General features: G+C 43.5%; 1 protein-coding gene and 1 long non-coding RNA gene across 2 annotated transcripts in view; one reads left to right on the forward strand and one right to left on the reverse strand.

The window, feature by feature from the left end:
• RAB8B (RAB8B, member RAS oncogene family) overlaps positions 1-14,015 on the forward strand; it is an 82,944-nt gene extending 68,929 nt beyond the window's left edge. Inside the window, exons 4-8 of the mRNA XM_002718184.5 lie at positions 3,811-3,888; positions 5,075-5,164; positions 6,392-6,457; positions 8,715-8,765; positions 9,745-14,015. Of these exons, the coding sequence (XP_002718230.3) occupies positions 3,811-3,888; positions 5,075-5,164; positions 6,392-6,457; positions 8,715-8,765; positions 9,745-9,837 (378 nt within the window). The 3' untranslated portion in view covers positions 9,838-14,015. The remainder of the gene's footprint in view (positions 1-3,810; positions 3,889-5,074; positions 5,165-6,391; positions 6,458-8,714; positions 8,766-9,744) is intronic.
• On the reverse strand, positions 7,780-22,585 carry LOC103351087 (uncharacterized). Its single transcript, XR_007910160.2, has 3 exons — positions 22,448-22,585; positions 20,601-20,691; positions 7,780-8,978 (listed from the first exon to the last, which is right to left on the reverse strand). It is a non-coding gene; the product is annotated as an uncharacterized lncRNA (long non-coding RNA).
• Between the last annotated feature and the right edge of the window lie 410 nt (positions 22,586-22,995).

Consider the following 22,995-nt stretch of genomic DNA (forward strand, 5'->3'; position numbering starts at 1 on the left):
GAACTAGCGCCCATATGGGATGCCAGCACCACATGTAGAGGATTAACCTACTGCACCACAGTGTTGGCCCCTTCATTTGTATTTCCAACTGATTTGTAATATCAGTTACCTTACAAACATAGGAGACTGTCTAGTGATTTCTGTTATTGAAACCAAAGATAGAAATTATTAGTAGTTGCCATTTATTGAGTCTAACTTATGACCTGGGTTAATTCATTTATAAGTAGTATCTGTTACATCCTCAGAGCAATCCAGTGTGGAAGATATACTGTCCTCATTTTACAAAGGGGGAAATGGAGGGGCCAGCACTGTGGCATAGCAGGTAAAGCCGCCGCCTGCAGTGCCAGCATCCCATATGGGAGCCAGTTCGAGAACCGACTGCTCCACTTCTGATCCAGCTCTCTGCTATGGCCTGGGAAAGCAGTGGGAGATGGTCCAAGTCCTTGGGCCCCTGCACCCATGTGGGAGACCCGGAAGAAGCTCCTGGCTCCTGGCTTTGGATCGGCACAGCTCTGGCTGTTGCGGCCATCTGGGGAGTGAACCAGTGAATGGAGATCTCTCTCTCTGCTTCTGCCTCTCTCTAACTCTGGCTTTCAAATAGATAAATAAATCTTTTTAAAAAGGGGGGGAATGGACACTGAGAGGAATAAGATAACATCTCCAGGTTTTCTCATGGTGGGGCCTGAGTTAGCCAGCTTCTGGCTTCAGCACCTGTGCTCTTAAAACCACACGATGTTCACACTTTCTGCGCTAGGTGAAACCTCGTGCCAGACGTTGCATGTCAGTGACCAGGCTCGTTCAGACAGTCTAAGCCTCCCCTATAGGCATGTTCACAATCAAGCTGTTCACACCACTCAGCGGAAAGGAGTGTCCACAGTTATTTGGTTCATTTTAATATTATACTCAGCTAAACACTTTGAATCAAGAATTATTTGTAACATACTGTGATTTTTTTAAATGGCAGCTAAATACACAGTACATAAAATTTTATCTTTTTAACCATTTTGAGTATACAGTTGTCTACTTTAATTTAAAAAAAATTGTTTTCATCATGACAATTATAAAACCTGCTTTACAGTATATAGCCAAAGTGAAGCATTTGCATTTGAGGCTAGGAGCAGGAAGGATAGAGGAGAATATTGTTTGTCCATTTATGCAATATTTTCTTTTTCTGATCACAAAAAGGACACAGGTAGAACAGAAAACTTTGAAAATCCCAAAAATCCTACTAGCTTGAGAGATAACTTTGGTTAACATTTTATTTCCTGGATTTTTGGCTTTCATGTGTGTGTATTTTATGTGATTTGTATTTATTTAAGTTTATATTTTATATGAACCTACAGAGTTGAAAGCCAGACCCTGACAGGCACTGTCTACCATGCTAAGGAATTTTAATTTAATTCTGAGAGCAGCAGGGAGCAGTAAAGGGTTTTGAGTAGTGACGTGATCACTGGTACCCTCTGGGAAGTGGATTAGAAGAGGTTCAGAGTGAAAGATGTTGGCAGCAAGCCAGGCAGAGGTGGCTGATGCCAATCCGTGTGTGGAACTGTCGAGGTCGTCGTGTCTGCGGGACTGGGTTGGTTGGCTGTGGAGGGGAAGGTGACTCCCATGTGTCTGCTTGGGCTGGTTGGCTGGGATGTATCGCTCTTCACCCAAACAGTGATACAGGGGGATTAGGATATTTGAGAAGGATGAAGACAATGTCGCGTTGTACTTAGATGAGTTTGCAGTGACTGCCAGTGTCCTGACAGTGGTCTCCAAGGGGACCTTCTCGGACCCTTTCCCCTCAGAGCCGCACACTCTCGCCAAGCTGATTCTCATGCAGTCGGGCAGGCTCGGGGCCTTCCATGTCAGTGAGACATTCATCACCTTCCTGCTGTTTGCAGGCTCCTGGGTTCCCAGCCCCTTTGCCCAGCTGAAGTCTACTCAGTCCTCCGGGCTGGGCTTCAGTGTGTTTCCCCAGGAAAGCCCTCCCTGATCACTCTCGCCCCTCAGCTGGGTTAGATTTCTTCCCCAGCCTGTGTGTCCAGAGACCTCCATGCTTCATCACAGCATTTGCCAAGATTGCAATTGTACTGGTTTTTGTTTGTTTTAAAGATTTATTTATTTGAAAGGCAAAGTTATAGAGGCAGGGAGAGAGAGAGAGGTCGTGCATCCTCTGGTTCACTCCCCAAAAGGCTGCAATGGCTGGAGCAGAGCCAATCTGAGGTTCTTCCAGGTCTCCCATGTGGGTGCAGGGACCCAAGGACTTGGGCCATCTTCTACCGCTTTCCCAGGCCACAGCAGAGAGCTGGATCGGAAGAGGAGCAGCGGGATGCTGCTCCCATATGGGATGCCAGCACTGCAGGTGGTGGCTTCACTCAGTGTACCACAGCACTGGCCCCAGTTGCACTGTTTTCCTTGCTAACTCTCCATGAGAGGAAGAGACCTAGTCTGTTTTGTTCACCGTTGGTAGCACTTGGAATAGTATCAGAGGGGCCACCGCCTGCAGTGCCGGCATCCCATAGGGGTGCTGGTTCAAGACCCAGCTGCTCTGCTTCTGATCCAGCTCTCTGTTATGGCCTGAAAAAGCAATGGAAGGTGGCTCAAATCCTTGGGCCCCTGCACCAGGATGGGAGACCCAGAGGAAGCTCCTGGTTCTTGGCTTTGGATCAGCCCAGCTCTGGCCATTGTGACCCTTTGGGGAGTGAACCAGCAGATGTAAGATCTTTCTCTGCCTCTGCCTCTCTGTAATTCTACCTTCCAAATAAATAAATAAATCTTAAAAAAAAAAATAAGAAATAGTGTCAGGCACATAGTAGGTGCTCACTAAATGTTTGTTGAATCATTGAATGGGCATTTACTACAGGGTACAGTCTGAGGAGATGGATTTTGAAATAGCTAGCATAGAACTATTAGCTGAAATATTTAGAAGGTAGTAGAGCTTTGTCTTTAAAAGTATGACAATGGGGCTGGTGTTGTGGTGTAGCAGGTTAAGCCTCCACGTGCAATGCCAGCATTCTAGATGGGCACTGGTTTGAGATCCAGATGCTCTGATTTCAATCCAGCTTCCTGCTGATGAGCCTGGGATGCAGTGGAAGATAGCCCACATCCTTGGGCCCCTGCATCCACGTGGGAGACCCGGAAGAAGCTCTGGGCTCCTGGCATCAGCCTGGCCCAGCCCTGGCTGTTGTAGCCATTTGGGGAGTGAACCAGCAGGTGGAAGATCTCTCTGTCTCTGTCTCTCTTCTTGTCTCTGTAACTCTACCTTTCAAATGAGTAAAAAATAAATCTTTAAAAAAAGTGCATTTTATTAAGCTAGTATAACGAATGCATTATCTTTGTTTGATTTACTTAGATAGTGACATTTTGATCAGCTTGTGTAAAAAGAAATAAGCAGTGTAGTCTCAACTTTAATAGAAGAACCAAGAGAGTTGCCACTTGAAATAAACAAGTATATAACGGAAGCAATTACCCTTCTCCTTCTCAGTGTTACCTCTGTTTTACTCAAACACCCTTTCAGCTCCCATTGGAGCAGATCCAGTTGATTGTTAATATGTGAGTTCAAGTAGAAAGAAAGGATATATCACCTTTACTCCTGTCACTAATTCATGGTGAAAATGTTAATGGAGTTGCTACTTGCTCATGGAGTAAGACCATGGAAGGATTTATTTTTGCTTCTCTGTGCTTTTCAAATTTATTTATGGACTCCTAAATACACAAAAAGTGACAAACAAAAGGCTTCTGGAAGGTAGGAATTGACATTATATACTTTTTACTTTAAATACACAAAATACTAAATTGAGGTTTGTTTGTTTTTTACCGTCACAGGGAATTATGCTGGTCTATGACATCACAAATGAAAAATCTTTTGACAATATTAAAAACTGGATCAGAAACATTGAAGAGGTATGTCCAGAAGAGAATGGTGGTCCTGGAGGAGTTGGGCATGGGCGGGTCTAGTCCTCTCTCCCTGAGGGGTTCCGTAAAGGGCTGGACCCTGGGTGCTGCCATCTGACGGCTGTGGGCAGGGTGGACAGAGAAGCAACTTCAATTTCATTTTAATTCAGACCTGATCTTAGACATTATTTAACCCAAGCCCCCATTTTACATACTGTGAAGCTGAGACCTAAAAGCAATGACTTTCCTATGCTCATACAGTGTTTAAAAAGGAGAAACAGGAGGCAGGTGTTCGGCCTAAAGGTTAAGATGCCCTTGTCCTGTATCAGTGCCTGGATCCGATGTCTGGCCCTGGCTCCCAATTCCGGCTTCCTGCCTATGCAGACCCTGGGAGACAACAGTTAACGTTGGGTCCCTGCCACCCACCTGGGAGTTCTGGGTTGAGTTTTCTTTCAGCTGCTGGCACCAGCCCTGGCCATTGTGGGCATGTAGGGAATGAACCAGTGGTTGGGGTGTTATGTCTCTCTCTCTACCTCTTGAATTAAAAAAAAAAAAAAAAAGGAGGGAGAGAGCAAGAAAGCCTGAGAATGACCCGGGAGTGAAATAATGGATTCCCAAGCTCATTCTGTCCCTCTCTGGTGTCTGACTAGGAAACATAAATCTGTACTCCAGAAACTTTTTGCCCTGTTAACATTTTCTCTGTGTTAGATATTCAAAATTTGTTTTAATCCCACAAAAATTAGTATTAAGTTTTTTAAATGTCTCTGACTCTGAAATAGCTTTACATGAGCAGATATCAACCCACATGAATTTATTTTCTAAGTGCTTTAGAATCCAGAATAGTTTCTGCATTGGGTCACTCAGTACCAAGTTTTTTTCCATCCTTGACCCAAACAAATATTTGGAAGTTTTACTGTGAGATAACAGTGTTTTGGTTCTGTTTGTTCACACAAAAACAGACATAAGAATGACTGCAAGGCCTTGGGAAGGGGTGTGCACAGGCTCTGGCGGCTCCACAACTGTAGCTTTTCCCTCTTCCATCCTTAAACCTTTCTCAGGATCAGGACTTGTGTTTAGTGAAAGATTATCTGTTTTCTTCTTACGTTCATTCGTGTTTCTGACAAGCTGGGATTTGTCTGTTGGCTACTGTGATTTTTCTCAGGCTGATTTTATAGCATATTATTTTTCCCTGCAGCATGCCTCTTCAGATGTTGAAAGAATGATCTTGGGTAACAAATGTGATATGAATGACAAAAGACAAGTGTCAAAAGAAAGAGGGGAGAAGGTAAATTTGAACTGAATGGGTAAAAGTTGGAGTCTATTCGCATCTGTTTTCTTAGTATTATTTATTTATTGATTTACGTTTCTAAAATATCTATGTTTTAATCCTTTAACATTGGATATCAACAACAAAAGGTATATACTCCAAACTTGAATGGTGTGAATTAGTATTCAAGATCCAACACCATACTGTGTGGCCATGACTCACCCCTAAAGAATTTGCTAATGTTTTCTGGAAGATACAGATTGGTTCTTTTTAAGATTCCTGCAGCTTAGAGTTCAGGCTGTTTCTTCCCAGTGTTTGGAAAATGTCCAGTTTTGAGGTTAAAGCAATTCATTCTCTTTGAAAAAAGTAATAGGATATTGAAGTTTCAATGCTAATCATTTTCCAGTTCATTTTTTTTTCCTAAGAATATTCTTCTACACTTTAGATTTAGGCCAATTTCAGATGAACTCTTTGTAATAGATTAATCTATAGATGTATCTATAGATGTCACTTATAGTTCACTTATAGGCATTTCTCTGTTTTGTCTCCTGTTAAGTAATAGAGCTTATATACATACTTCTGTGTCATTTTCTAAATTAAATTTAGAGGTTTTACTTTTTAAATCTTGGGGTTTGGCTTTCACTGTGTGTGTGTGTGTTTTTTTTAAGTGATACCTGCAAAATGCTTCTTTTAAAAACTCTAATTGCAAAAATTTTACCCCTAGAATCATTCACTCAATTTTAGTATTCTAAATGACCTAGGGAACTCTTTGAGAAGTAGATGAGTTCACAGTTTGTCTTAATCAATAGAAATCAAAGCAATGACTACTTCAGTATTTAAGCTTTTGTTCTGTTATGGACCAATTCATTAACATGTGATTAAAGTCAGTGCAGTAACTGGGGAGCATTATACTCTTGGAGCAGATAAGTGGGATAAATGAATCCTAAAGTAATGGTAGGGGTGGGCGTCTACCTCATAGTTTTCTTGTACTAAAAGTACAATAGCAAAAAGAGAAGTACTTAAAATTGTGTTTTAAATGAAAGTTGTTCCATTTTTCTTGTGATGGTTAGGCTAAGTAATGAAATTCCAAATATACTAGAAGAAAGCAGAGGGATTCACGAACCACAGGAACTCTGCAATATATACCCTCCCTTTGATACTTCGAAAAAAACTAAAAAATAACAATAATGTTGTATACATTCAAGCAGCTTTTATTGATTGTAAACATTTCTGTTTGCCTTTCAGTTAGCAATTGACTATGGAATTAAATTCCTGGAGACAAGTGCGAAATCCAGCACAAATGTAGAAGAGGTAAGAAGGAGCCTGTGTTCCTGCAGCTCTCAAGGCCTTGGGATTTTTCCGGCCTAGTGAAAACCTTCTGCTGACCCACCTCTGATTCATGTGGTTATCAAAGTTCTGACTTCTGTGTTGAATTTTTCACACCCAGCCTCCACATGGGTTACTTAGATTGCTCAATTACAGTTCACTGAACGGAAGATGAAAGTTCCATTGAAATGCAGTTTTGCCCTTTGTTGGAGAAGCTGCAAATCCTGCAGCAGCAGGCCAGGCGGTATCTGCCACCTCGTCCTAACCTGCAGCAGAGCCTTTCAGTTCACTTCGCGTTGAGAGAGAGAGAGAGAGAGAGAGAATTAAATTGTTAGCTAATTGCACAGATGCTTTTAGTGTACACACTGCAAGTAGATTAAGCATGATAATGTGTTGGACCACAGTGACATTCACTAGAAATTGTTTATCAGAGGGCAACTTTAATAAATTTTCATTAGGTTAGCAGTTAAAGAAAACCAAATTATCTGAAGTCTTCTAAGAATGGGTTTTTTCCACCAGGGGCAAATTTTACAATATCTGCATTTTTAAAAAACATTTTAAAAATGATCATAAAAAGAACACACATAATATGTGTTGATACTGGTAATTCACTTAACACTGATGATGGTGTCATAAACATTTGATTTCTCAGGCCATTCCTGTTCGTCGTAACAGGATGGCTAAAAACTGAGACTTAAGTGATTTTATTGGCCAGTAGACATGGCTTAGAACTTTTGCTTGTTTAAATAACACTTTTTTTTCCTGGTTTGCTCATGGGTATTAGGAAACAGGAAGCATCTACTGACTGATTTACACAAGTGCAGATGAGCAGAAAAATGCTTCCTTCTGCTTACTGGACAGGATTTCCCTCCCTGAGGGGCCTCTTCAGTTAGCTTGAACGGTGGGGGGAAGCACAGCTCGCTACGGGAGGGCTGCTTCTGCAGTTACCGCTGGGCCCTGGGATAAAGGAGCAGGCCTAGCACGTGCACCCTGATCACAGCTGTGGCTTAGGGAGCATAAAGTTATGGAAGTATAAACCCAGGAGCTGCTTGTGCTGTGTATTCTAGCCAGCCATTATTAGGGATGGTAGGAATTTTCCTAGAGCTTGAAGTCAGTGTGGCTACCTCCTAAACACGGGGATGGGCTAACGTAGAAGCTTAGATGTATAGGTGACCAGCGCGACAGTGGGGTTCTGACAGTGGGTGACAGCAGTGGTTATCCTCTTACTTCTATTTAATTGGATTGGAAATTGTCCTTTTCCTACACAGTTTTTGGGGGGCTCAGGATATTTGAAAACAGAGGCCAACATTAACAGTGGGTTAGTGTAGAGACAACTGACAGAGTTTTTTTCTTTTTTATAAAGATTTTTTATTATTATTATTTATTTGAAAGTCAGAGTTACAGAGAGAGAGGGATCTTCCAAGTGGTTCACTTCCCAGATGCCCATAACAGCCGGGGCTGGGCCAGGCTGAAGCCCATATTCCGGAGCCTCTTCCAGGGTTGTGGGTGCAGGGGCCCAAGCACGTGGTCCAACTTCCACTGCTTTCCCAGGCACTTTAGCAGGGACCTGGATTGGAAGTGGAGCAGCCAGGTCTTGAACTGACACTCATATAGAATGCTGGCATTGACTTTACTGGCTGCGCCACAACACCAGCCCCATGAGGCTCTGTGGTAACACAGTAAAGTGATAATAGATTTAAAGAATATTTGGTTGGGCCGGGAGAGACTATGGATAACCAGATTTTTCCTGCTTCCATTTGAACTGATTTCCATGCTGGGGGATTCAGCTGAGCTGCAGAAGCTCGCTGTGTATACTCAGGTGTAAGAGTGAGGAAGTTTGAAGAGGAGGTCAGAAGTAAGAGGTAGAGATTGTTGGGTAGACGTTTTAGGGTAGCACATAACCATTCATTTCCTCTGCCCGGTTCTTTGTGTACTGAGGCAGCCTCAGATAACTCAGCACGTGTCATAATGGGATCGAGTGCCAGAGAGCCCATGAAGGAGATATCTGATGAATGAATGAATCGTGGGTTGATAACATTGGGAAATGTTTATGATGTCATTGAAAAAGAGCATATAGCATGCATGTGCATACCATAATTACAGTTACATCCTTTTGTCAGTGAAAACCTTTGAAGTAGTGTGTTTATGATGAGATAATGAAAAATGTGTTTTAAGATGTTACTAATGAAATGTGTAATAGTAGCATAAATATGTAATAATGAAATTTTTGTTTTACTTGTAGGCATTTTTTACACTAGCACGAGATATAATGACAAAACTCAACAGAAAAATGGTTAGTATCATGATTTTTATTTCCATTGCTCTGTTTTCTTTGGCATTTGATCGAAGGATAGGCCTGATTGTAATATTTCACATTAAACTCACTTTTTCCTTACTAACATATTCATCTGATCGAACTTCGATTCTTCTCTTTCTTCAGGATTCTGGTTTTTCAGCTGAAGCTGTTTTCAGTCTTTATCTTGCTCCCAAAGTGGCTTTTCATTGCCTTTAGATCAGAACAATGGAAATAGCAACGGCATATAAATTACATTCTTTTAAAGATTCATTCATTTATTTATTTGAAAGAGTTACACAGAGGAAGAGACAGAGATCTTCCATCTGCTAGTTCACTCCCCAAATGGCCACAACGGCTGGGGCTGGGCCAGGCCGAAGCCAGGAGGCAGGAGTGCAGGGGCTGAAGGGCTTGGGCCTTCTAACGCTGCTTTCCCAGGCCATTAGCAGGGAACTGGATCAGAAATGGAGCAGTCAGGATTCGAACCAGCACACTTATGGGATGCTGGTGTCACAGGTAGTGGTTTTACCTGTTACGCCTCATCACTGGCCCTACAAATTACATTTTGGCCATAAAATTATCTAGTTTCATTTTCAGCAAACTTCAAAACAAACTTTGAAAATTGGTTTTCAGTCCTGAATATAATTGTATAATTCTCCTTACCCCTAAAAGGAGTACCCGTGTCAGTATCTTAGCACTGTTTCCATCATTACCCTTGAAGCTTTACCCACCATTCATTGTAATTGCTTTTAACTGGAAATAGGAGCTTCCTGCCTAATACATTGTTAACATAGCCAGTGCTATCTGAAGAACAGTTTGCTCAGTGGAGCCCAACCAGTTCCCTTTCTAATAGAAGTATTTCGGTGAATATATCTGTTTCCATAGAATGCACGCTACCCATGGTATGGTTTGTCATTTTTATTTTGTAGGTAACCGTGAAACTTTTATTTCCCTGCTAATGGCATCTTCTCAATTTCAGAATGACAGCAATTCTTCAGGGGCAGGCGGACCAGTGAAAATCACAGAAAACCGGTCAAAGAAGACCAGTTTCTTCCGTTGCTCGCTGCTTTGATGAACTCTGTCTGAGAGACTGCAGCGCGCCCGGAGGGCCCCCTCCTGCTTCTCCGAAAGCACAGGTCACCCAGCCTCAGAATCACACCGCCCGGCTGCTGCTGAGAGCACTGCTGAACTCGGACCTCTGCCGCAGAAGGCCCAGTGGAGTCCAGCCTCCCGGCCTCACAAAAGAACAGGCTCGTTTTTTCTTTCAAACATGGAAGCAATGACTTGGAGACACAAGCAGGACCTAACTTGTTTTTCCTTTGTTTTCCTGCCTGTTGCAGAAGCTGCTATCTTTCTTTTTCACTTTGCACACAGTGTTACTCTCTCCCTTCTACAGCACAATCTCAGACTCATTTTTGCACACTTTTGTGTCCTTAAGTCGATGGATTTGTACATTTGGGGGTCGTTAAAAAAAAGACAGGACATTTAAAGCAGAGGCTAATGTACTAAAATTAAAGGACATGTGGTCTGGTTTCTAAGGCCAAATGTTACTGCATTGGTACCATTTTATTTAAGGGGTTTGATTTGTGATTTTATTAAGTAAAGATCATTAAGTCATGACAAAACCTATTTTAAAAATTCATAAAAATGCCCACGGTGTCTTCACCTCTTCAGATTATGTAGAGCTTTGCCTCATTCTTGACCTTTTTCCCAGAGTCCAGATAGCTCCAAGAATCACTCTTTAAATTGATTACCTCTGCCTAATCTGTGGAAACCACAGTGGGAAATCACTATATTCTCACTTTTCCTGGGGTTTGTATTTGCTCTTCTTTCCTATGTTTGACTTAACTGTGATTCCTCGGTGATCTGAAACTGAACATATTCTAACATTGCTGTATTTTTCCTTGTGAATTTCTTGAGCTGAAATTTGACAGAGAGACGCCCCATCTAGGATTTCACTTCAGCATCTCACTGCGATTGTGTCACATGAGGACTTGTAATATATTTTTTCTTAGCTTCATCCCTTAGCTTGATGATTGAGCTGAGATACCCAGTTCCCACCATAATCCCTATCCACGAGAGTTAGTGAAAGTTAGATTGAGATTTTAGTTTGCAGAAAGCTTGCCTACACAGAGATTAACTTGTTGATATAAATTTAACAGAGATAACTCTTGGTAATGGTGAAAATAATGATTTGGGATTCTTTTTTTTGGGCGGGGGGAAGGGTTGTTAATAAAAGTGAATAGATCTAGTGCAGCCTGTAGAAAAAGTCTTGCCTTTTCATTAGAGAAAATATGGTCAAGGTTTCAGTTTTAAAACAGTTGTTTTCAAATGTTTGAATGCAGTTCCATCTGTTTAGGCTGATTGTTATAGAACTTGGTCTGGTCATTTGGGCCAAAGCCAATCAAAAGCTTAGTTGCCTTTCTTACCAAACACTGGTACTTGTATGCCTTTCATAGGTGAAACCATCACATAAAAAAGGTAGTGTTTAGTGTATGTGCCAAATTCAGATCATGATGTCACTGCTGTTATTTTAGCCTTTGGTGTCATAACACAGAAGGGGATAATTAAGAGGGGATTAGGGAAATGAGTACTGTTAATAAATATTCTTCCTGTGTATGTCTACAAAGGCTTCTATCACGCCTGATAGTTAAGAATGGGAGATGGGAATGGAATGGGTTGGCTGTTACCACAGAGAATTCTGCTTCAAAGTAAGCTACACTGTTGGAGTACGACGGTCAACCTGCAGTACTTCTTTGACAAGGCAGGAAGACTTTAGTGGCTACAGATGGTAGACCAGTGCTGTTTTGTGGATGCACTGTACTACTGGTAACAATTTCAGCTTCCTTGATTTTTCTTTTTGTTGTTACCTAAAAGCTTAAAGTCACCTTTTGCTGTCCCAATATAATGAGTAGATCCATGATTAAAAATTGACTGTAGGTCTACCATCTTCAAATTAGATATCTTTTGGAAAAAGAAAAGTAATTTCTTAGAAACATCTTAAATTGACTGATTTTCTCAAAAAAAAAAATCCAAGCAGTTAAGCTTTCTCGATGGTAACAAAGTACTTTCTAAAAGGCAAGTGATATGACACCATGTATGAATGTAATTCTCTTAGTAATTTACCTCTTGACTATTTGGTGTCTTAACACTTTGGTTTATATCTCAGGGGTTGTCTGCAAACCAAAACTGACATATTCTGTGGTCAGCTTTTTTTTTTTTTTTTTAACAGAATACTTTGCTTTTGTTCTGTCTCTTCTTTCTTCTTTCGCCTTATATGGGTTAATAACTAGTCTCCATGAACTTCCCTTTGAAAGAGCCTGAAAAGTTAGCTGAGTCTGAAAGTGCTCTTTGAAGTAGCAGTGAATTGGGAGTATATGCTCTGTTATATAGAAATAAATTGTCCTTGCTATTTTCTTACATTTAGCTTTGCTAAATTGTATATAATTTGAGCTAAGACCATAGGAAATCCCCTTTCTGCATGATAAAATGACCCAATAAATATTCCACTTTGCTTAATAATGTACATATATATGGTGCATTATTTTTTCTATTTGTAGATGAATTTAGTGACAGATAATTGTCTGTTCCCTGCTGAAACGGATGAAATCTGGGTTTTTTTTTTGGTGAAGATTTTTGTGGTCTTTGGGAGAAGGTACATCAAGACTCGTGCAGCTGGATGAGTGGCTCAGTGGCTTCACTTGAACACCAGCGTCTGACTGGCAATGATGAGCGGGCTAGACCTTCTCCAGAGGAGTCTGAGGGGATCAGGCAGCGAAATGTGCTGTAACCAAGTAGCATGCAAAGCGGTTGATTGTAAACTGTTTCACTGGGAACTTATTTTAGCTATATTTTACTTCCGACAGATTATGATGAAATAATCCACCTGGGCATCAGTTAGTAGGTGCCACAGGGTTTCTTACTCTTTACATGAGCATTTTGTGCAGTCTTTGTTATAAATTTTCAGAAGACTATACTCTTTACTTTGAAGGACTATTTTTTAATTATACCTCATTTAGCTAACTAGTATTCTAATACCTGGTAGAAAACAGTGAGCCAGCCTTTACGCATCCAACAGAATTTTCGATGATGTGTTTTGTTTTGAACTGAAGGCATCTTTGGGAAAGGTGGGTGGTATTTTAGATTAGAATAGAACATACATGTCATATTCAATATAGAAAAAAATAAAAAAGTATTATCTCCCTGTCAACATTAATATAATTAGCTGTGCAATATAGTTGAGATTCCACTTTACAGGTTCTGAATGCCAAGATTCTATTTTAAGGCCTAGAACGGTTTTCCTGTGATCTATAAGTGATACATGTAAGCATTCTTTTCAAGTTCATGATTTAGATTCTTTTATAAACTTAGTTTCTTAATCTTTAAAGATGAGCTTCTAAGCTTAAAATTGTAGAACCCACATTTCATTATGTTGCTTTCCTGATCTCAGATTTTAAGCACTCATTTTTGCAATCAGGTTTTTTAGATTTTTTTTTTAACAAAAACCACATTTCTTTTTCCTTCTTGTTACATCCAAAGGGAGGAGGTGGAAAGGAATGTCTAAAAATGAAATCCCTTGAATTGGAGGGACCTAGAGGGATAGGATATGCTAATAAAAGTTAAAATTCTAGTAAAATTTTACAATAGAATCAATGTCTTTTTTTAGACTAATAAAATTAGTGTTGTACACTCTGAAAAACATCTAAATGAAATGTACAGAGATGAAAACTAGCAAGCAGTTATTTTTGAGATATTTTCAGGTTTTATTCCATTTCTTGAAATGTCTGTGCCATATGCAATTGCATTTCCTGTTGCCAAGAACTAATAGAACTTCTTATTTCATATTCTTACCTTTTTTAAAAATGTGAATTTAATTGTAGTTCATGCCTCTGGCCTTATAGTTGGGTTCTATTGTGTGTGTTTGCAGTAGACACTGCAGCTCCTTTAATGCAAAATACCCTAAACTATTTGAATAAAATTATGTCCTGATTGGGAAATATCTAGTTTTCCCATAAAATTATCCTGCTGTGTATGTATGTTAAAACATATTTTATTTTTTCTCCAATGGCTTAATGTGAAAAGTTCCTGCGGATAAAGTAGACCTGTCATGTGGTTAATCTTGTTTAAGCCAATTCATTAACTGTGTACTGATACTGATGCTGTGTTTTTAAAAAAAAATGTGGATTTTATTCCAGGTGAATTTTTTTTATAATAATGTTCATCTAAAATAAAAAGTACATAATGAAAATAGTCACGCCTCTGAAGTAGATTGTGCATTTTTAAAAAGCTTCTGCAAATTTGCTAGGTGTGTGATTCAAATCATGATAGACTTGAGACCTTTTAGCACTTAATATCGGAGCCAGCGTTGTCTAAACACTGAGAAACACAGCGGGATCTCCTGCCATCCTGCGTCAGAATACTTGAGATGATTCTTCTGTAGAACCTGTAACGTTCAGTTGAGCGTCCTCCGCTTCTCAGGCCTTGCAGGTTTAGTTCCCATTGTTCTCTCTTGGAAAGAGCACGGTTTGATGACGCCCGTCTTGCAGCGCTGTGCGTGTTCTCTTTGCTGGTCTTTCCCACTCGCCCCGCAGTCATTTCAGGCCTTCCCTCTTCTCCAGGGACCAAGCTCGTCCCTTCACACCGCGTGGGCAGACCTTTCACCTCCCACTTCCCCGGGAAACCATCTCCAAGCGTGGTCGGCTGCTCTCCCTCCCTCATCTCCGTGTCCCTGCGTCCCCCCTTCCCCTCCGAGCAGAGACGCTCCTCCTCCTCCAGGCTTCTCTGCCTCGGCTCTGAAGCCATCCTCCCACTCCTAACCTGCTTGTCAGCGGACTCACAACTGTTTCTCCCTGTACCTTAAAACGCGCACCCTGTCTTAGCCCTTTCCCCAGCGTCCCGGCACCCTGAGCCCCTCCCCTTTGGCCATGTTCTCTCCTCCTCCTCCCGTTCCCCCTCATCCTCCAGACCCAGCTGCGCCACTTCCAATCCAGCTCTCTGCTGTGGCCTGGGAAAGCAGTGGAAGATGGCCCCCTGCACCCATGTGGGAGGCCTTAAGAAGCTCCTGGCTCCTGGCTTCGGATCGGCACAGCTCCGCCTGTTGCAGCCATGTGGGGAGTGAACCAACCGATGGAAGATTCTTACTCTCTCTGCCTCTGCCTCTCTCTAACTCCACCTTTCAAGTAAATAAATCAATCTTAAAAAAAAAAAAAAGGTTTGAGGTAAATTTGTAAATGCCTCAGAGAGAAGCTTCATTACCTGGTCTTCATTCTGGTCTTTACCTTACACTATTTTAACCTTTATTAAATAAAGAAGAATTCCCTTTAAGTAGATTAATCACCCAGAATGCTGTTTAGATATTAATGAATTGGCTAAATCCTCTCTCCCCATTTGTATTTCCTACCCTCAAGATTTAAGTTTTCTATTATTAAGTGCTTCAGGGATATTTAAGAATACCACATAGCAAATTACATAAATAAACCATGATTAAATAATAATATATGTATATATTTACCTTTCTCAGGTAAATGTTGAATGATGACATGAAAGAAAAATAGGAATTGCTGTATTATGAATAGTAACTGCTAAATATACAATCTAGGTTTTTGTTCTTAAATTTTCACAGAAACAAATATTTCATGTAAATAGCTACAGGAGTCTAAAATTATCAAACTGGCCTCAGGCCTCAGTTGAGGCAGCTGGATCTGGCAGCAGGAGGCCTGAAGTAGAAACCAAGACTCCCTTCTCCCAGGTTTCTGGTGCTGGCTAAAGGGCACTCACCTCCCTTGTCTAGCCTTTTTTCCTGACCTGTTTGCTCTTTTTCTTTAATTATTATTGTGATATTGGATGATCCCTTAGTCATTTCCCAGCTCTAAAATTCTATGCAGGGATGGGAGCTGTGGCACAGTGGGTTAAGCCGCTGTTGTAAGGCCCATTATTCCTTACCAGAGTGCTTGGTTCAAATCCCAGCAACTCCGCTTCCAATCAGGCCTCCTGCTAATGCACAGCTTGGCAGGCAGTGAATGATGGCCCAGTGCTTGGACCCCTGCAACCCATCTGGAAGACCAAGATGAAGTTCCTGACTCCTGGCTGTGGCTTGGCCCAGCTCTGGCTATCGCAGGCATTCGGACAGGAGATTCTGTCTCTCTTGTCACTCTGCCTTTCTTTCTTTAAAAAATAAGTAAATAGGCCGGCGCCGCGGCTCACTAGGCTAATCCTCCGCCTAGCGGCGCCGGCACACCGGGTTCTAGTCCCGGTCGGGGCGCCGGATTCTGTCCCGGTTGCCCCTCTTCCAGGCCAGCCCTCTGCTGTGGCCCGGGAGTGCAGTGGAGGATGGCCCAGGTGCTTGGGCCCTGCACCCCATGGGAGACCAGGAAAAAGCACCTGGCTCCTGGCTCCTGCCACCGGATCGGCGCCGTGAGCCGGCCGCGGCAGCCATTGGAGGGTGAACCAACAGCAAAGGAAGACCTTTCTCTCTGTCTCTCTCTCTCACTGTCCACTCTGCCTGTCCAAAAAAAAAAAAAAAAAAAAAGTAAATAAAATTCTATGAAACACAGGTAATGTCTCTAATGTAAACCACTGGATATTCTACTTTTACTGACTAATTTGTCTCTCTGATGTCTAAATGAGACTATTTCTTTTTGAATCAACTTCTTGGCTGTATCTAAAGGCTTCTTCTGAGCAGACATTTAGTGCAGGGCTTAAGACTCCCCTTGGAATGCCTACATCCTATATCATGGTACCTAGTTTTGAGTCCTGGCGCCATTCTGGATTCCAGCTTCCTGCTCATGTACACCCTGGGAGGTAACAATGGGGGCGATGACTCAAGTAGTTCAATCCCTGCCACCCACGTGGGAGCCCCAAATTGAATTCTTGGCTCCTGGCTTCAGCCTGGCCCAGCACTGGCTGTTGTGGACATTTGAGGAGTGCATCAGTGGATGGCTGTTCTCATTCTCTCTGTCTCTGTTTCTTTTCACTCCCCCTCTTCGCGGAGGAACGACACAGGACCCTGCGCTGTTCTTTTGTCTGCTCGTCCCTTCCCAGGTTTGCTGCTGGTTCTTCCCGGGTTGGCTACCATCCCTTCCACCTCCGTGGAAGGGCAGTTCCCCCTGCCACTTTCCCCACTTCCGCAGGGGAGCGGCACACCACCGGCCAGCTCTCTCGGGGGCTGCTCAGGTGTTCCTTCAGATAGATGTTCCCCTTAGATGTTCCTGGTGCATGTTGTCTCTCTCCTCCTTTATAGTCCTCTTCCACCAATCCCAACTCTGCTACCCACACGCCGAGTACGCTGCTCTCCTCCAATCAGGAGCAGGTCCTACAGTTTATTGGTTGAACTGGAGGCAGCTGTGTAGAAGCTGTTTCCTCTCCCAGCACCATATTGTGGGAGAGCAGATGCATAGAATAAGTCTTAATTCCAGTAACTTAGTCTAGTCTGAGTTGCTCCCCACAGTTTCTCTGCCTTTCAAATAAAATAAATAACTTAAAAGGCTTCTTTGACCATGAATACTTATAATAAAGCAATGAGTTTGTTAAGTAATATAAGCATTTATCTGATTTCTTATGACTGCTTTTTCTTCTTCTTGCATTACCTTAAGAAAGCTCAGCAGTGAGTCTTGTTTGCCAGCTGCAGCTGTATTTCTGTTAGAGCACGGAGTTACGTCCTGGCTCTCCAGTTTGGAAGTGTTGGATTCTCATGCCAGGCCATCAACAATGCCAGAGCTTGGTAAGACCTGGATCCTCAGATTGACTTCCACGGGGCCGGAAGCTTCACGCTGACCTTCCTCATATTGCCCCACAGGGTGAACCCATCACTTGCTACTAAGCGCTGGGAAGCGTCTTCCTCTATCTGTGTCCTCCTCCATTGGGGTTCTGTCTCTCCTCCCACCCCACTTTCTCATCACACATTCATTGGAGAATACTTTGCAGATTGGCTTTGCCCCCATGCTAGGGTCCCTAATGATCTCTTTATGGCTAAATCCTGTAGACATATTTCACTGGTACCTTATTGAACCCCTCAACAGTCCTTGCTTCTGAAGTGTGCTTTCCCCTGGGCTTCTGCCACGCAACATTCTCCTGGTTTCCTTGCTACCCTCCTGACCTCTATCTTCCACTTTATTTGAGGTTCTGCTTCTCACGCCTTGAATGTCAGTGTCCTGGCACAGGCCCTGTTCTCACTTTCCGGACTCTTACACGATTCTACCCACTATCCAGGTTCCCTGTGTATGAAGAGTTTCAATTATAGATAGATCTTTCCTGATCCTGTATATATCAGTTGTGGAGTGAACACCTCCATGTGGAGTCCTATGAGCACCTAAATCACACGGCATCCAAAAGGGTACTTGTGATCATGGCTGCTTCCCATATTCTCTCCTCCTCCTGTCTCCATAGTAACCACTCAAGCCAGACATCTCGAAGTCATCTTCCCACTCTCTCCATGTAGCTCATCAGTCACTACATTCTGTTTGTACAATTCCTAAGTCTCTCTTAAATGTATCTGCTTCTCTCTAGACTATTTCTCATATTCAGGCCACCATCATCCCCTGCCTTTATCATGCCAAGGACCTCAAGGACTTCCTACTTGGAATCCCATTTTTCATATCTCTACTGAGTGGATCTGATCACATGATTTCCCTGATGGAAACTTTTGGTAAACTCTAAAATCCATAAAACTGTTGCTAAAGCCCTTAGTGATCGGGCCCCTTCTGGCTCCTACTGGCCTTTCCAGTCTTATTTCACCTGCCCAGACCGTCCTGCACTGCTCTCGGCCCCTCTGCAATGCCTTGCTTCCTTTCATCTTGAGGACTGCCAGTTGTCCTTCCATCCTACTTCCTCCCTACTTTCTGGCTTTGCTAAATCCCAAACTGAGACTGAAAGAATGAGTAGGGACTGTGGGACTGTCTTTAGCACAGCCTCACAAATTCAGATTGGGTATCCTCCTCCCTCCTTCCTGTATATTCTTGTTTTTTTTATTATTATTATTATTATTATTTATTTATTTATTTGAAAGGCAGAGTTACAGAGAGGCAGAGGCAGAGAGAGAGGTCTTCTATTCAATGGTTCACTCCTCAGATGGCTGCAATGGCTGGAGCTGAGCCAATCCGAAGCCAGGAGCTTCTTCTGGGTCTCCCACGTGGGTGCAGGGGCCCAAGCACTTGGGCCATCTCTACTGCTTTCCCAGGCCATAGCAGAGAGCTGGATTGGTCCTTTCTGTATATTCTTACAGCTACACTTGCCTGCCTACATTATCCATTAGACTGTAAGCCCCATATGTATTTCATTGCTTTATACCCAATGATTAGCATTTAGCCCAATACTTAGTAGATATTCAACATGTATTTGAATGAATGACTAAATGCTTGAGTATGTAAAAAAAAAAATCTCTCAGTACCACTAGAACACAAAGCTCAAGTGCACTTGTTAGTATAGACACAATATGGAGGAATTCTCAGCAGTCTACAGGCACAGCCAGACTAGGTACCTGCCACCTCCCTCCCAGTCACCTCCTAGGAATTTAACTCCCAACAGCGCTTAGTACCTTGTGTTCTCTAGTTTCAGGAGGAAAACTCACAGTAAGCTCATAAAAACTTAAAGGGTCAATAACACACTAGGTAGCCTCAGATTCCTCATTTGTAAACAGGAATGCTGAAATCCATGTTAAAGCTTTTCAAACAGCAGTTGCATTATATAAATGTAAAATAGCATTATTATTCAAAAATTTCAAATGATAGCTTTTTCTAGTGGATTACTAGGAATGTGGTCAATGGCTATTGGTGATTTCATCATTTTCTAGACAGTTTTTTCTATTCCAACAAACATCAGTTAAAGATGTCTTCACACACACACACACACACACACACAAGCACAAAGATGTGGTCAAGGATAAGGGGACAGACTCATTACATTCTCATTGCTTTCCATTTTTCAGCTGGACGTCGGGGAATAAAACTGACCTGAAACACAGTCAAGAAATCTTGAATGCAAAGTCCCCCCAACTTATAGTTCTGCATATTGAAGGACATTGTTATAATTTTATTTATTATTCATTTCCTTGCCTATTTCCTAAGGGTCTGAGGCAGCTTTAACCAAGACACATAGATCTTGGTTAAAAAAAAATAGGGTATAATCGAATCATTAAAATAGCATCAAGAGAATAAATGCTATTATGAAGTCAGAGCAGTAATCATAATTTATAAGAAAGCCCAGCAGCATAGTTGCTATAACTGAGTATGAAATGCTGCTCCGAGCTTCCTGGGAGTGAAGGTGAAGCCCGAGGAGGAGAAGTTGGCGCTCGGTCTGAGCACATGAATTTGTCAGGAGAAACAAAACTGTTTTCTAGCTCTGAACCCAAAGAGTAAAGCGGGGACCTATTAGGAATGTCAATCAACGATAATGAAGCAGTTGCATAAAACATGCAGAAATGTTGTTTTTTAAAAATTACTTATTTTAGAGACTTAAAGACATGGAGAGAAAGACAAACCAGAAAACAAACAGCAACAAAAAATTCCCATCTGCTGGTTTGCGCCCAATTGTCTCTAATAGGCCTGGCGAGAGCTGGGAGTCAGGAACCCACTCCAGGTCTCCCCCAAAGGTGGCAGGACCCCAGCTGTGTGGCAGAAAGCTCCAATCAGGCGCCGGAGCCAGTGTCCAGCACAGATGCTCTGACATACAATGCGGGTGTCTTATTGGCTAGCCAATGCCTGCTCCCAATGTTTACTTTTTATTTGAGAGACAGAGTGGCAGAGCTCTTTCATTTGCCAGTTCTGTCCCCAGATAGATGCCTACAGTAGTTGGGACTGTGTCAGGGGCACAGCCTGGACTAACCCTATATGAATTACATACCTGTCATGATATTATCTGAAGGACCATTTTCACACGTGAATTGAAAAATATCTCCGGTTAGGTGCCAATTTTTGTGTACCAGTGTTTTTCTCTACAAAGTGGATTTCCAAGTACATTATCCATGATGGACATTAAAGAATGAGTAGAAACAGCTATCACTACATAGCACTTCCCTGTGCTAGGCACGCTCCGCAGAATAACCCACAGGTGTTTTATTTATTTATTTATTTGAAAGGCAAATGACTTCAACAGCCAGGTCGAGCCAGGCCAAATACAAGAGCCAGAAACTCCATTCTGATCTCCTGCAGGGGGTGCAGGAGCCCAAGTAGTTGGGCCATCACTTGCTGTCTTCCCATGCGCGTTAGCAGGACTCTGGATCAGAAGTGTGGCAACTGGGACTTGAATCAGGTACTCCAAATGTGGGACACTGGCGTCTCCAGCAGTGGGTTAGTCCACTGCACCACATGTCAGCCCCAGAGTGGGGGTGATGGTGTTGTTATTACACACACTCCTTAGGGAGAAGAATGTGTCTTAGATGTGAATGATCAGGAATGCAACCTTCTCTCTCTCTCTCTTTTTTTTTTTTTTTTAAGATTTATTTTAAGCCGGCGCCGTGGCTCAATAGGCTAATCCTCCACCTTGCGGCGCCGGCACACCGGGTTCTAGTCCCGGTTGGGGCGCCGGATTCTGTCCCGGTTGCCCCTCTTCCAGGCCAGCTCTCTGCTATGGCCAGGGAGTGCAGTGGAGGATGGCCCAGGTGCTTGGGCCCTGCACCCCATGGGAGACCAGGAAAAGCACCTGGATCCTGGCTCCTGCCATCGGATCAGCGCGGTGCGCCGGCTGCAGCGGCGGCCATTGGAGGGTGAACCAACGGCAAAGGAAGACCTTTCACTCTCTGTCTGTCTCTCTCACTGTCCACTCTGCCTGTCAAAAAAAAAAAAAAAAAGATTTATTTTATTTGAAAGGCTAAGTTAGAGAGAGAGGGAGAGACAGAGAGAGATCTTCCATCTGCTGGTTCCTCCCCAAATGACTGCAATCGCTGGGGCTGGGGCTGGCTCGGGCAGAAGCCAGGAGCTTCTGGGTCTCCTATGGCAGCTTCACCTGCTGTGTGCCACAACGCTGGCCCCGGTTTCAATTTTCAAACCTCTCAGAAATTGTAGAATATAAAATAGTAGATGTTGAAAGTCCCACTTTGAAAATGATTTCACTCATTGCACAGGTACATATTGAGCTCTTGCAGGCCTCCAGAATTTGCATTTTAATGGGGAGGACCGGAGCAGTGGTTACAGGGGTCAGAAGTCAGAGCAGGGAGATGGCACTGTTGCTATAGGGTGGTTCAAGAATGCGGTCAAAACAAGTCTTTTGGAGGCTTAGGTGAAAAAATTAAGGCCAGCTGGCCAACACAGGCCAAAGAACAGTCTCCTCCACTCTTTCGTGTTACCTTCTCTGTGGTCCCGCTGGGGCCACTGCTCTCCCAGCCCGGGATTTTCACATGATGAGCATGAAGACCCTGCAGCTACACAAATAGAAAAATGTGCTTTAAAACAAAGAGACTTCTCTGAAGCCATTGTTCTGGCAAAGCAGGTTAGGCCGCCATCGGCGGGGCCAGCATCCGAAATGCCAGTGCCAGTTCAAGTCCCGGCTGTTCCACTTCGAATCCAGCTTCCTGCTAATGAACCTGGGCAGGCAGCTGCTGATGGCCCACGTGGTCGGGCCCCGCTTGGGCATGGCCCAGCCCCAACCCCAGCCACTGGGGTCATCTGGGGAGTGAACCAAAGGATGGAAGATCTCTCTCGGTCACTCTGCCTTTCAAATACATACATAAATAAATCTTTAAAAATATATACCTCTCTATTTAAAAAGCGCTTTCCTGCGCTGTTTTTCTTAAATTTATCCGGAATCTTCTGTCCCTGACATACGGAGCTAACAGGTAAGCTGGGTCTTTGCCTGGCTCTTCTCTGCCTCCAATCCGTTACCTACCGGTGGTGGCGCTAGAGAACTTGGTTCCGGCCCTGAATTCGTCAGCTCGCCCCGCCCTGCTCCCCGAGACCTGCCCCTCGCACCCGCCCTATCCCACCCCCAGCTCTGACTGCGCCCTGCTCCACGCCCTGAGCCCCGGCGTCGCGTCCCCTCGCCCCGCTCCCGGCTCCGACTGCGCCCCGCCCTGCGCCTCGAGCCCCGCCCCTCGCACACGCCCTTCCCCGCCCCCGACTCTGACTGCGTCCCGCCCCGCGTCCCAGTCCCCGCCCCGCCTCGCTCCCCGCTCTGATTACGTCCAGTCTTGAGCCCGCCCGGCCCCGCCCCGCCCCGCCCCGCCCCCAGCTCTGAATGCGCCCCGCCCCGCGGCCCGAGCCACGCCCCCTTGCTCCCCGCTCTGATTACGTCCCGCCCTTCA

Source organism: Oryctolagus cuniculus, chromosome 12 (assembly GCF_964237555.1).
Source record: "Oryctolagus cuniculus chromosome 12, mOryCun1.1, whole genome shotgun sequence".
Lineage (NCBI taxonomy): Eukaryota > Metazoa > Chordata > Mammalia > Lagomorpha > Leporidae > Oryctolagus > Oryctolagus cuniculus.